This window comes from Stomoxys calcitrans, chromosome 2, assembly GCF_963082655.1.
Source record: "Stomoxys calcitrans chromosome 2, idStoCalc2.1, whole genome shotgun sequence".
Classification (NCBI taxonomy): domain Eukaryota; kingdom Metazoa; phylum Arthropoda; class Insecta; order Diptera; family Muscidae; genus Stomoxys; species Stomoxys calcitrans.
This window is the reverse complement of record NC_081553.1, coordinates 169,805,583-169,820,428: the sequence shown is the minus strand read 5'-3', so window position 1 is coordinate 169,820,428 and position 14,846 is coordinate 169,805,583. Positions and strand designations below refer to the sequence as shown.

The 14,846-nt window shown below is 39.2% G+C and overlaps 1 protein-coding gene across 1 annotated transcript in view; it reads right to left on the bottom strand.

Moving 5' to 3' along the window:
- Positions 1-596: 596 nt before the first annotated feature.
- The window catches only part of LOC106081477 (A disintegrin and metalloproteinase with thrombospondin motifs 9), a 410,411-nt gene continuing 396,161 nt past the window's right edge, over positions 597-14,846 (bottom strand). The window contains exons 16-20 of the mRNA XM_013243452.2: positions 10,069-10,242; positions 9,759-9,941; positions 9,175-9,534; positions 7,890-8,543; positions 597-1,060 (exon numbers count right to left, since the gene is read on the bottom strand). Coding sequence (XP_013098906.2) covers positions 971-1,060; positions 7,890-8,543; positions 9,175-9,534; positions 9,759-9,941; positions 10,069-10,242 — 1,461 coding nt within the window. The 3' untranslated portion in view covers positions 597-970. The remainder of the gene's footprint in view (positions 1,061-7,889; positions 8,544-9,174; positions 9,535-9,758; positions 9,942-10,068; positions 10,243-14,846) is intronic.

The following is a 14,846-nucleotide window of genomic DNA, read 5'->3' as shown; positions in this document are numbered from 1 at the left end:
TAAGTGGTAGTAATTAAGAGTAATTGTAGTACATTTAGGCATACATATATGTAATTTTGTATAAATATATAAAAGTTGAGAAAATTCAACTTTAGTGGTAGTTTAATTTAAAAATATAAAATAAATAAAAAAAAAATATATCTGCAAGAAAAGCTTTCAAAGGGCTTTACTTTGAGACAACACTATCAAAAGCTTTTCGATCGTGTAAGAAAAGCTCATATTTCCTTTCTCCATCTAGTTGCTGTACTGAAGCTGCGAGCTGCTGGCAGCAGGGAAAACGAGCTTTTCGGTTTTGTGAAATGTTGTGAATGTTATCGTTTGGTGGGTGGATATTGGATTTGTATGAATCTTCGTTACTCTTCGTTTTCTTGGAGATGATTTCGAAAATATTTTTCAATGTGATGGCAAATGGCTGATTAATTGGTAGTTTGTATGTTTTTGGAAGGGGGCTTCTGTTGAGTTTTTGGTAAGGATTTTCTTTTAGTCTTGGGCTTTAGGGACATCTACCCCCCATTTAATTTTTTTTTTTATTAAGTGAGTTTGTTTGCTCGGTTTTCTTTTTTCTGGCAAATCATTTGGGTTATGCTTTTCATTCGTTTGTTTTTCTGTTTCTGTTTTTTCTTTATCACTTTCTGTTTTGTTTAAAAATCCCCAAAATTCCTTTTTGCACGGATTTTTTTTCTTCGTCATCTCTCTGTATCTCGGCTTTCCGTTCTAAAGTTAGTTTCAGTTTAATTGTATGTGTGTGTGTAAAAATCCTTAAAAAGACCAAAAGGAACTTTATATCAAGGAATAAATGCATAAAATACAAATTTCGATTTCTTTCGCAGTTTTCCCCTCTTGAACTTCACTCGCCGGTTGTAGTTCAGCACATGGTAGTAAATCGAAAACAGCAGTTTGTTTTTAGCACCAAACAAATACAAATTCAAATAAGCAGGGCTGAGATTTCCACGCTGTCAGCGTCAGATTATCACACAGTCAGATAGAGGGGTGATTTGTTTGATATCCGACAGCCTCCACACCAGCCGCCACAAAATGCCCGATGAGAGATTTCGGTATTCTGGAAATAGAAAAGAATGAAGGAATTGAAATATTGTTAATAGTTAATAAAACAAAAAAAAGTCTAAAACAAGTAAAATGGCATTAAGCCAAGACTTTATATCGAGATATCAGTCTATATGCCAGCTATAAGAAAATATTTATCGATCTAGACCAAATTGCAGAAATATGTGGAGGCGTTTAACTTAACTCACTGTCCCAAATTTCGGTGACATCGGACAATAAAGCGATTCTTATGGTCCCAAAACCTAAAATCGAGAGATCAGTCTATATGGCAGCTATATCCAAATCTGCACCGATCTGTGCCATATTGCAGAAGTATGTCGAGGGGTCTAACACAACTCACTGTCCCAAATTTCGGCAAAATCGGACAATAAATGCGCTTTTCATGGGCTCAAAACCTTAAATCGATGGATCGGTTTATATGATAGCTATATCCAAATCTGATCCAATTAGGACCACATTGAAGAAAGATGTCGAAGGGCCTAACTCAACTCACTATCCCAAATTTCAGCAAAATCGTATAATAAATGTGGCTTTTATTGGCCTAAGACTCTAAATCGGAAAATCGGTCTATATGGCAGCAATATCGAAATCTGGACCGATCTTGGCCAAATTGACGAACGATGTCGAAGGGTCTTACACAACTCACTGTCCCAAATTTCAGCAAAATTGGATAATAAATGTGGCTTTATTGGCCTAAGACCCTAAATCGGTGGATCGGTCTATATGGCAGCTGTATCCTAATCTGGACCGATCTAAGCTAAATTTACGAAGGATGTTGAAGCGCTTAACGCAACTCACTGTTCCAAATTTCAGCGAAATCGGATAATAAATGTGTCTTTTATGGGCCTAAGGCCCTAGATTGGAGGATCGGTCTATATAGCAGCTATATCCAAATCTGGACTGATATGAGCAAAATTGACAAAGGATGTTGAAGGGCCTAACTCAACTCACTGTCCCAAATTTCAGCAAAATCGGATAATAAATGTAGCTTTTATGGGCCTAAGACCCTAAATCGGTGGATCGGTCTTTATGGAGTTATATCATGATATAGTCCGATATAGCCCATCTTCGAACTTAACCTGCTTATGGACAAAAAAAGAATCTGTGCAAAGTTTCAGCTCGATATCTCTATTTTTAAAGACTGTAGCGTGATTTCAACAGACAGGCGGATAGACGGACGGACATGTCTAAATCGTCTTAGATTTTTACGCTGATCAAGAATTTATATACTTTATAGGGTTGGAAATGGATTTTTCAATGTGTTGCAAACGGAATGACGAAATGAATATATCCCCATCCTTCGGTGGTGGGTATAAAAATTATACAAAATTAATTTAGTTGAAAGGCATAATTTTACACTACATACAGCGGTCAAAAAAAGTATTCATCATTAGCAAAATTGATAATAAATTCACTTATTTTGGGTAATTGAAGAAAATTTAAAGTAAACAAATAATGCAGTTTTATGTAATAGTTTATTTTTCGTAATATGTTTTAAAATAAATTCAAAAAATAAATTTAATTAGCGCAAAAAATGCAATTTTATATAATAACACCAAAAACAGAACAAAACAAGTAAAAGCGTGCTAAGTTCGGCCGGGCCGAATCTTATATACCCTCCACAATGGATCGCATATGTCGAGTTCTTTTCCCGGCATCTCTTCTTAGGCAAAAAAAGGATATAAGAAAAGATTTGCTCTGCTATTAGAGCGATATCAAGATATGGTCCGGTTTGGACCACAATTAAATTATATGTTGGAGACCTGTGTAAAATATCAGCCAATTCGAATAAGAATTGCGCCCTTTGTGGGCTCAAGAAGTAAAATAGAGAGATCGATTTATATGGGAGCTATATCAGGCTATAAACCGATTCAGACCATAATAAACACGTATGTTAATGGTCATGAGAGAATCCGTCGTACAAAATTTCATTCCAATCGGATAATAATTGCGACCTCTAGAGGCTCAAGAAGTCAAGATCCCAGATCGGTTTATATGGCAGCTATATCAGGTTATGAACCGATTTGAACCATATTTGGCACAGTTGTTGGATATCATAACAAAACACGTCGTGCGAAATTCCATTCCAATCGGATAAGAATTGCGCCCTCTAGAGGCTCAAGAAGTCAAGACCCAAGATCGGTTTATATGACAGCTATATAAAGTTATAGACCGATTTCAACCATACTTGGCACAGTTGTTGCATATCGTAACAAAACACGTCGTGCAAAATTTCATTTCAATCGGATAAGAATTGCGCACTCTACACGCTCAAGAAGTCAAGACCCCAGATCGGTTTATATGGCAGCTATATCAGGTTATGGACCGATTTGAACCATACTTGGCACAGTTGTTGGGTGTCATAACAAAACATGTCGTGCAAAATTTCATCCCAATCGGATAAGAATTGCGCCCTCTAGAGGCTCAAGAAGTCAAGACCCCAGATCGGTGTATATGGCAGCTATATCAGGTTATTGACCGATTTGAACCATACTTGGCACAGTTGTTGGATATAATAACAAAACACGTCGTGCAAGATTTCATTCCAATCGGATAAGAATTGCGCACTCTAGAGGCTCAAGAAGTCAAGACCCAAGATCGGTTTATATGGCAGCTATATAAGGTTATGAACCGATTTGAACCATACTTATCACAGTTGTTGGATGTCATAACAAAACATGTCGTGCAGAATTTCATCCCAATCGGATAAGAATTGCGCACTCTAGAGGCTCAAGAAGTCAAGACCCAAGATCGGTTTATATGGCAGCTATATCAAAACATGGACCGATATGGCCCATTTACAACCGACCTACACTAATAAGAAGTATTTGTGCAAAATTTCAAGCGTCTAGCTTTACTCCTTCGGAAGTTAGCGTGCTTTCGACAGACAGACGGACGGACGGACGGACGGACAGACGGACGGACATGGCTAGATCGACATAAAATTTCACGACGATCAAGAATATATATACTTTATGGGGTCTGAGACGAATATTTCGAGTAGTTACAAACAGAATGACGAAATTAGTATACCCCCCATCTTATGGTGGAGGGTATAAAAAGTATTCATCATTGATGTGCTATCATCAAAGTCAAATTCAAATATTATTTGGGAATCCCCCTTTTCTGTTTTATTTAGTAAAGGAGGCTTTGCCCTTGACAGCAAATATTTAATTTCATTGAAAATATAGTTTTTGTCAAAATGGGTCGTAAGCAAAACGAGGTTTCTGATGAGGTAAAAGTTTTGATAATAAAACACCACAGGAATGGTTTAATTCAAAAAACTATCAGTGAAATATTAAATAGACCACGATCTACTATACAATCCATCATCAGAAAGTGGACAGAAACGAAAACTGTTGACAATAAACCAAGATCTGGTCGACCAAAAGCACTTTCAGTTGGAGATGTGCGTTGGCTAGTGCGGCAAGTTCAGAAAACTCCGAAGACAAATGCGACCATTCTTCGTAGAAACACTATGGAATATTTAGGGAAGGAAGTTACTACACAAACAATTCGAAATACACTCAAAAGGCATAGTTACAGAGGAAGAACTGCACGTAAGAAGCCCTTTATAAATAAAATAAACCGAGTGAAAAGGCTAAACTTCGCAAAAATGTATGTAAAACAGCCCGAATCATTTTGGAAAACAGTCATTTTTGCAGACGAGAGCAAGTTTAATCTTTTTGGGTGCGATGGAAAGGTCATAGTGTACAGAAAACCAAATACAGAGCTTGAAGAACGAAACACAGTTGCTACTGTAAAACATGGTGGAGGTGGTTTAATGGTTTGGGGGTGTATGGCGGCTTCAGGAGCGGGAAATCTTGAAATTATTAATGGAGTAATGGATCATAAGTATTACATTGACATTTTAAAGAGGAATTTAAAAGATAGTGCTGTAAAACTTGGGCTTGGTAATAACTTTCAATATTATCAAGATAATGACCCCAAACATTCTGCTTTAAATACCAAGATGTGGATGCTGTATAACTGCCCCAAAGTCATTAAAACTCCTCCTCAAAGTCCCGACTTGAACCCAATTGAACATCTTTGGGAACATCTCGAACGCAAATTGAGAACGCGCAATTTTTCGAGCAAGAGTCAAATGCAACAGGTGATAATGGAGGAATGGACTAATATAGACCAAAATATAACCGCTAAATTAGTCCAATCGATGTCAAACCGTTTAAAAGAAGTTATAAGACGCGGTGGTCGAATAACAAAGTATTAATTTTTTTAAATTATGTTATTTATTTTTTTGTTTTTTTGCAATGATGAATACTTTTTTTGTTTAATTTTTTGTGTTCAGCTGTAAAATGGCCCTTTTTGTTCCAATAAATACTATTTTTTTTCTTTAAAAACAATGAAATTGTGTACATATATATCACACAAGCACTACTGCATCATTAGTTTAATATGTTTTTATTCCAATTGTCTTTTGTAGACTTATTAAAAAAAAAACATTGAATGATGAATACTTTTTTTGACCGCTGTACCAAACTTCTGTCAAACCAGGAAAAATTAAAGCTTTTACGAACCGTACAAGGACGGCGAAAATCCTATGGTGGAATCCAGATCGTGAGAATACGAAGAAGGTCAGTATAGCTATTGGTATTATGACGCGACACATACAGGGTGGCTGATGAAAGCCGCTACCAAAAAAAAATGTAATAACTTTTTTTCTATTTAATAATAATAATTTAATAATTAATTTAATTAATTAATTAATTAATTTAATTAATAATAATTTAATAATTAATTTAATAATTTAATTTAACATGAATAAAAGAAAAATGTATTCCATACACCGAAAAAAAAATGTAGCAATATTCATCATTGTAGCAATATTCATCAGCCACCCTGTAGGACTACGAGTTCACTTATGTAAAATCGGTGCGGCAAGTGATAGCATGTGTAGGGCATGCGGGGAAGATGATGAGACGTTGGATCATTTCCTTTGTCATTGTCCGGCTTTCGCGTATAACAGATACCTGCACTTAGGTGGGGACACTATTCCAGACATAAACATAGGGGGGTATCATGGAAAACAATTAAGGATTTTGTAAGTAGCACGGAATTCCTAACTTAGATTTTCTTTCTCGAGGTTACTTTTTTTGTATTTAGAGCGCATAAGATGATTACTGGCTTAAGTGTGTGTCCATAGTGGAATGGGGCGGATTAATATCTACATCCTGTTTTCCAGCTAACCTAACCTATAAAAATTCTGATTACTTCCATAATTTTTTATCATTTGAATCAATAAAAAAAATTTAATATAAGATATGTGATCGTTTGAATATGTAACACTTGGTGTCAGCTACACTTTATAATCCGGTATGTCTCCCATACAAACCGATCTCCCGATTCGCCTTCTTGAGCACCCAGATTGTGCAACTCTTATCTGTGTTTTAATATCCATGTCAAGTATGGACGGAATGGGTTCTAAGCCACCTATTGCTCCCATGTAGAGAGATATCCGGAGTTTACTTTTAAGTCCCTAGAAGAGACAAACCTTATTCGACTAAGTTGATATATCACACTGTGCGAGCTGTTTAGACTTCCAACATCCCTGTAAAATACGATCCAAATCTGTCTAACGCGCAACCTGATTTGTCCCCAAATAAACTGATTCCTCGAATACTCTACTTGAGCGCTTAAACGGAGCAAATCTTATTCGATTTAGCAGAATTTAGCAGAAATGTTGAACAATGACTAGTATAGATAATGTATCATCTCGGACCGTACTTAGTACGGATTCATTTAGCAAGTTTTTCAGATAAAAATGCATTTCTTTATACATAGATGGACAAATAACTTTGAGGTGGTTTATTTTAAGTACAATTTGTGGTACAAATCCTATAAATGTCATTAAGAATGTTCGCATACACAAAAATGTTTGTAAACTTGCAGAAGAGAACGGGAGAGTGCTTGAGAGAGCAGGCAACATTTTGATAGTTTGGTATCAAATTTCTACCGCAGGTTTTTTTTCCAGCAGAAATTTGTAGAATCGAACAGCTGTTTTAGAAAACCGGCTATTTATTTCAAATTAAAAGTAAAGGAGGGTAAAGGCAGTACTTAGTGTTGTGCAAAAGTACGCGAACAGACCTATTCATTGCAATTTCTCATAATGGATATACAAAAATTCTTATCACTGTCATTTCATTTCATTCAACTTACCGATGATGATTCCTTTATGACCACATGGAAACCGTATGCTTCCCATACGGCACCATGTCTGTCTAACGCGCAACCTGATTTGTCCCCAAATAAACTGATTCCTCGAATACTCTACTTGAGCGCTTAAACGGAGCAAATCTTATTCGATTTAGCAGAATTTAGCAGAAATGTTGAACAATGACTAGTATAGATAATGTATCATCTCGGACCGTACTTAGTACGGATTCATTTAGCAAGTTTTTCAGATAAAAATGCATTTCTTTATACATAGATGGACAAATAACTTTGAGGTGGTTTATTTTAAGTACAATTTGTGGTACAAATCCTATAAATGTCATTAAGAATGTTCGCATACACAAAAATGTTTGTAAACTTGCAGAAGAGAACGGGAGAGTGCTTGAGAGAGCAGGCAACATTTTGATAGTTTGGTATCAAATTTCTACCGCAGGTTTTTTTTTCCAGCAGAAATTTGTAGAATCGAACAGCTGTTTTAGAAAACCGGCTATTTATTTCAAATTAAAAGTAAAGGAGGGTAAAGGCAGTACTTAGTGTTGTGCAAAAGTACGCGAACAGACCTATTCATTGCAATTTCTCATAATGGATATACAAAAATTCTTATCACTGTCATTTCATTTCATTCAACTTACCGATGATGATTCCTTTATGACCACATGGAAACCGTATGCTTCCCATACGGCACCATGTCTCAGTCGAAATCCTGTATGCTTCAGATTTATGGAGAAATCTCCCTGCGGACATTGTTTCCGCCGATTATAACAATCTCCAGCCGATCCATATGGCTGAGGCTGGCCTAGCGTTTCGGCATAGGTGTAATCATCCTCGAATACTCGCAGCGTCACAATATCAATGCGTATCCTTTGGAATGTTGTGCGCCCTGATCTCAGTGAATTATCTCGGTATTCACGAAATCTTGAATCGGGTGGGCATTGATCAGGTGTTTGGGTCTTGTGATCATAGTAAATCGAATAGTTTTCGGTGGCATTGAGCGTAACAAATTCCTTAGGCGCTGCAGTGTCCATGCCGTGACAATAGATCTGCACTGGCATTGATCGCACATACAACCTGTATTCGCCGTCTCTGTAGTCGTTTTGATATTTTTGTATCTCGTAACAGGATGTGGGGTACTGCATCAAATTTCTCTGGTACATGGGTGCGGGCTTACAGTGCGGCGGCGGTCGACATTTTTCTCGAACCTCCTTGACTTTGGTGGGACAGTCAACTCTTTGGCGGCGAGAATCGTAGCAATACACACTCTTCCTGCGGTAACCTTTGCAGTGACACTAAAGGGAAGTGGAGTGGAGGAAACAAGTAGAGCAAGATTAGATTTTTGGACAGGCAGGTAAGGCAAGAGATTTGGCAAAGGCGGCAGTTTACTACGAAGAAAATATTTTCTAAAACTAAGACAAGCTTTTCCGAAAATGCCCCTGAAATGCTCCAAAAAATCTCTCTCTAAATTTTATGTACAAGAAAAAGACAAGGCATTGTTGAGTTCATATCTATGTAGGTTTATCACAAATGGTTACGCATCGCAAAGGGAATGCTACATGCATGCAATGAGACGCATTCTTATGGAGGGTATCTACGCTAGCAGGTTTGCATGGAATGTCTTGTTCAAAATGCCCTGTGGAATAATTACTGTGTGCCGAAATGTAACGATCCTATTGTTGTTTTGTGTACACTGAAATGGGAGCTTTTAAGAACCACATTATGGGCTAATGGGGGAGGTTTTTGGGGTGAGTTTTGCTCCAAATTTTAAGGAAACCAATTCAAGCTGTCAGTCATTCAGTCTAGTTACTTTTCAAATCTCTGTTCTTCTAAACCTGGCAACTCTGCTACTCAGTTATTTGGGAGGGGGAAAGAAAAAGCAAAAGTATTGGTTTTGGTTTATAAAATACGGAGAGTGTCTCTTACATTTGACAGTTTCAATTCCCTTTTGACACAATTATTACAAATCTTCTGTACAGGCGGTTTCTTCGAAGCATCGCAGTATGTGTGGTTTATGGGATTGCCAGCTATCGATTCACAATACACCGAACGGGATTGATAATCATCACTGCAATCGGCCGGGCACTGGGACCAGTTCGAAACGGCCCATTTGCAGCTGACCTTACAGGGTTTATGAGAACGTTTTGGTTTGGGCACGCGCAAATGACGACAGTAATTGGTATCGATATATTCTCGGCGCCGGGGTGTACCTTTGATCTCGGGCTTATAGACACGGGCACAGTTCATTTCCTTGTGGCGTGTGCCGTTGCCACACTGAACCGAACACTATGGAGAATTGTAAATGAATGTTTTTGTTTCGATTTTTTTGGGCGATGTTTTGATGATGAGTAGACATGATGAGAGTGATTTGCAAAAGGGGGAGAGAGAGAAAGAGAAAAAACAAATACAAAGGGATGCAGTCGATTAGTAGAGAGTTTTAACTTGGAATTATGTGAGAAATAAAACATAGGCTTTAAGAATGGGGGAGCGGGTACGGGATTTGGACTTACGCTTGACCAATTGGAAACATATTTGATGGTGCAACATTTCCTTCTGGTTATGGGTTTTCGGTCGACGGCACAGCCTATGCCTTGGGGACTGCGACAGATGACAGTGCGATTTTTTTCACACTTATCATTGCAGTCGCCCCAATCGCCGGCCCACCAATTGTTTAGTAAAGAACGAGAAGATTTCTGAAAAAAGATAAAAACAAAATGAAAAATAAATTTTAGCATCTTAAAGTAGAAAAACAATGTGTTTAAACAAAATAACAGCTTGGGCTCATTTATCTCCCCCGTTCGCACTCAAAACTCCTCTCACCAATGCACTTTCTGTTGTCGAGTAGGGTTGGCAGGGCTCCACACTGCAGATGCGAGTTATCTCATGTAAATTTGCCTTGAACTTGGCATTGCAATAGTCATCGTGCGCAAATGAATTGTTGTAGTAACAGGCCACACTGCGGGTTTGAACTCCATAACCACAAGAACGTGAGCACTAAAATAAAATAACGAAAAGAATACTTAAATGAAGGTTTAAATGAATTGAATAACAAATAACGGCTGGGCCGAATTTGGGATAATCAACATCTCGAATACACACATATGTATGTTATATGTGTATTACAAAATAGGGTGTAACAAAAGGCACTATTAATGAACCCATAGCAGATGTATGGAAATATGGTCTTATCCAGAGCAAACTCGGTATGGAAGTCAAAAGGGTCCAACTGACTGTGCCAAATTTCAGCTAAATCGCCTAACAAACAAGCCACTTATGGGCGAAGTACCTTCAATCAAGAGGCAAGTCTATAGGAGGACTATTCCCAAATCCCCATGACGGATATTGGGGGTTCTAACAAAACTCAATGTGGATTAAGCATCGCGAAATCGGGCAGTAAAGCGGTTTGCTTGGCCCCAAGATTTTAAATCGTGACTATTCAAATAAATTCCTATATTGACCACACACTGTATGGATATAAACTCAATGTAACAAGACAAATAACATTTGCCCGTACATAGTTACTCTTCATCCCGCGCTACTTACATTTATCGCCTACTTTCGATTCGTTCTATGCCCACCTACAATTTGTTCTGCCGATACATACGATTTGTTTATTTCGCAGCTACTCGAACTTACCTCATATGGGCTTGTGACTACTCCCGGAATACCCACTGCTGATTCGATTAGACACACACGCACACGGCACGGCTTGTCTTTGCTAGTATACCCATAACAACTCCGCTAATGAGTTGTCCAAACATTTAATGTGGAGACCATTGGGTGTTGCAGTGACCTTGAGAGTTTATTTCATTGTTTGTTTTATTTTTCAATGCTGGGGATAATTCTCAATCAATCTGTTTTCGTTAATGCTCTTAAGGTTGGGTCTTTGCTGCTATCGGTGTGAACTCTCTGACGCTAGAGAAAGACTTGCCAAAGTAGCTAATTGGCAGTGCAATAGAAACAACTTGCCTTGTCGCATCCACGCCTACCTCGCATCTGCGATTCGTTCGCAACTGCAATTTGTTCGCATCTGCGACTCGTTCGCATCTGCGATTCGTTCGCATCTGCGATTCGTTCGCATCTGCGATTCGTTCGCATCTGCGATTCGTTCGCATCTGCGCTTAGCTTGATTCCAGGCCCTGATCGCACCCGCACCTAGCTCACATTCGCGCCTAGCTCGCATTCCCGCCTAGCTCGCATCCGCGCCTAGCTCGCATCCGCGCCTAGCTCGCATACACGCCTAGCTTGCATCCGCGCCTATACTCACATCTGCGCCTAGCTCGCATTTGCGTTTCTTTCACATCTCGCTCTTTGATCGCATCCACGATACGTTCGCATGCTCACTTAGCTTGCATTTGCTCTTGGCTTGCATCCGCGATTCGTTCACATCTGCGCGTAGCTCGCATCCGCGCCTAGCTCGCATTTGCGTTTCTTTCACATCTAGCATAGCTTGCAACCGCTCTTTGCTCGCATCCGCGATACGTTCGCATCCTCACTTAGCTTGCATTTGCTCTTTGCTTGCATCCGCAATTCTTTCATATAGCTCGCATCCGCGCCTAGCTCGGATTTGCGCCTAGCTCGCATCCGCGCCTAGCTCGCATTTGCGTTTCGTTCGCATCTGCAATTTGTTCGCATCTGCGATTCGTTCGCATCTGCGATTCGTTCGCATCTGCGATTCGTTCGCATCTGCGATTCGTTCGCATCTGTGATTCGTTCGCATCCGCTCTTTGCTCGCATCCGTGAACGTTCGCATCCTCACTTAGCTTGCATTGTTCTTTGCTTCCATCCGCGATTCATCCACATCTGCGCGTAGCTTGCATCCGCGCCTAGCTCGCATTTGCGTTTCTTTCACATCTTGCATAACTTGCATCCGTTCTTTGCTCGCATCCGAGATACGTTCGCATCCTCACTTAGCTTGCATTTGCTCTTTGCTTGCATCCGCAATTCGTTCATATAGCTCGCATCCGCGCCTAGCTCGGATTTGCGCCTGGCTCGCATCCGCGCCTAGCTCGCATTTGCGTTTCGTTCGCATCTGCAATTTGTTCGCATCTGCGATTCGTTCGCATCTGCGATTCGTTCGCATCTGTGATTCGTTCGCATCCGCTCTTTGCTCGCATCCGGGAACGTTCGCATCCTCACTTAGCTTGCATTTGCTCTTTGCTTGCATCCGCGATTCATCCACATCTGCGCTTAGCTTGCATCCGCGCCTAGCTCGCATTTGCGTTTCTTTCACATCTTGCATAACTTGCATCCGTTCTTTGCTCGCATCCGTGATACGTTCCCATCCTCACATAGCTTGCATCCTCACTTAGCTTGAATCCGCTCTTTGCTCGCATTCGTGATTCGTTCACATTCGCGCCTAGAAAGCATCCGCGATCCGTTCGCATTCTGAGATAGCATAACCGGCCATAGATAGCTTGTTGATCCAATAAACACCCACCCTGCTAGAGATCTTTTCATCCCGAAGGCCTTGTAGTACTGAAATCCTAAATGTATAGTTGTGTCTTTATAGATCACAGAACCGAAGATCTGAAAGTCAACCAGGTCAGCTCTCAGATTAGACAAGAAGAGTCCGACAAGAAGGCGCCCAAACATCATTAATTGCCCACACCTGACACCTGACGCCTTCCACAAAGGACCACCGAAAGTTTCCGATCAACTATTAACCAAGTGCCGTCGGCAACCGCACCGACCAAAAGCACCAAGTAGGGTCCTTGAACTTGCGAGGTCCTCGACGACGAGACTTTACCAGCCGAACGCAAATTTACCCCCTCAAACTCAATCATCATCCAAGAAACGCTTCTACAACCGAACGCTCGTAAGCAAGAGCCGAATACGATAACCCACTCACTGTTCGCCACATTGTCATACATATACATAACACAAGTAGATTGGAATACTTGTACTCGATTCTAATTAACTTGTGTTATCACTTAAGGTTTGTGGGTCCTTACGTTGACCCTGGAGACGAATGAACTTACCTCAGTCTTCGACAAAACCACGCTACAATAGGTTTTAACAAAATTGACCCACCCTAATGTACATACATGTATATATGTTCATCCGATTTGGACTTTTATTGTAATAATGCTGTCATTTGTCAATCGATCCTCACAAAATTTGCCTCGAAGGATTTTATTATATCTAAAGTGGAACTCCTTCTGACTGCCAGTGCCGGACACACATACTGAAGGCCTCTTTTTCTGCGATGTCCTCACAGCTTTTGCAAAAGTCGTTGCTGGCGACCTTCAGTCTGTCAGCATGTTTTCCGATTAGACAGTGACCTGTCGTGACGGACACAATGACTGAGACGTCTGTTTTAGCCAATGACAGCAAGGCGGTAGACCTCTTCAAGTCTAGATTTGGACACATTATTTTGGAATGTCAATAAACCTCACTTTGTGAACATCTATCATTCATTGCCCTTCGGGCGTGATCCTGAAAACATAGCTTACATGACGCTGAAAGGCATATCCACAGGTTCCAGTTCCCCTGGAATATGTAAAGTAGTTCCCACTCTGGCTAGCTCATCTGCTTTACACCCAAAACAGGTGAATTTTGAACTGTTCAGCCATCCGCAGAGATATCTGCGACAGTCGTTCTCCAGAACGTATCTGCAGAAATACGTTCTCCAGGTATCAGATGGCTGCTTGGGTGTTTGAATATACATATGGCTGTCCTCAAGGCCTTGAATTCAAGGATGATCAGGTCAAAGTGCGCATCTCTTGTCAAACTAGTGTCACGATGTGTCGGATTGACTATCGAGTTAACACACCTCATCTACCCATTCAACCTAAACCTACGTTGATATTTGGAACAGTAATGGTACGTTCAGATTAATCAAATATTTGACACAACAAAATATGTCAAATTTGTAAATTCTTGATCTTAAATTCACATTAGAATCAAGAATGTAGGAATTTGACATATTTTGGGCAAAAAAAAAATGGATCAAATATTTGATTAATCTGAACGTATCTTAAATAAACCCCTAGGTCGGTTCACATTTGAATATTTTTGCCACATAGACAAGTTTGCCTATTGAACATTAAGAGTACTGAACACCTAGAGTTCTGTAATATCATACCGCCTTCGAGTCTTACCATTACTTTAAAGAAAATTCGTAAGGATATCAAATGAACGATGTATGTATGTATACGAAAGCTATACCTATATTAAGGTTATCAGTTCGGTTTTTGAAAACCGGGTTTTCGTATTTTTAAGCTCCTATACTAATTTTTTGAATTTTTTTTCTTAAAAATTTTAATTTTTCGGGCTTTTGATAAATCGTTTTTTTGTCTAAATTAACCGGTTTCTTACTAATGTCTCATATCTAACCATATTTTATTATAATAATCATTACAATTTTGTCTTTGAGTTTGAACTTTAATAATAAATATCTTAAAAAAAATTATCGAAATTATGTCTTTAGGGAAATGTTCTTTAGAAAAAATTTGTTTATTAAACATTTCATAATGATTCTTTTCAAAAATTTCATTGAAATTTTGTCTTTGGAGAATATTTCGTACAAAATTCCTTCTCAGAAAATTTCATAACACTTTTGCCTTCATCAAAGTTTTAACGAAATATTTTTCGTT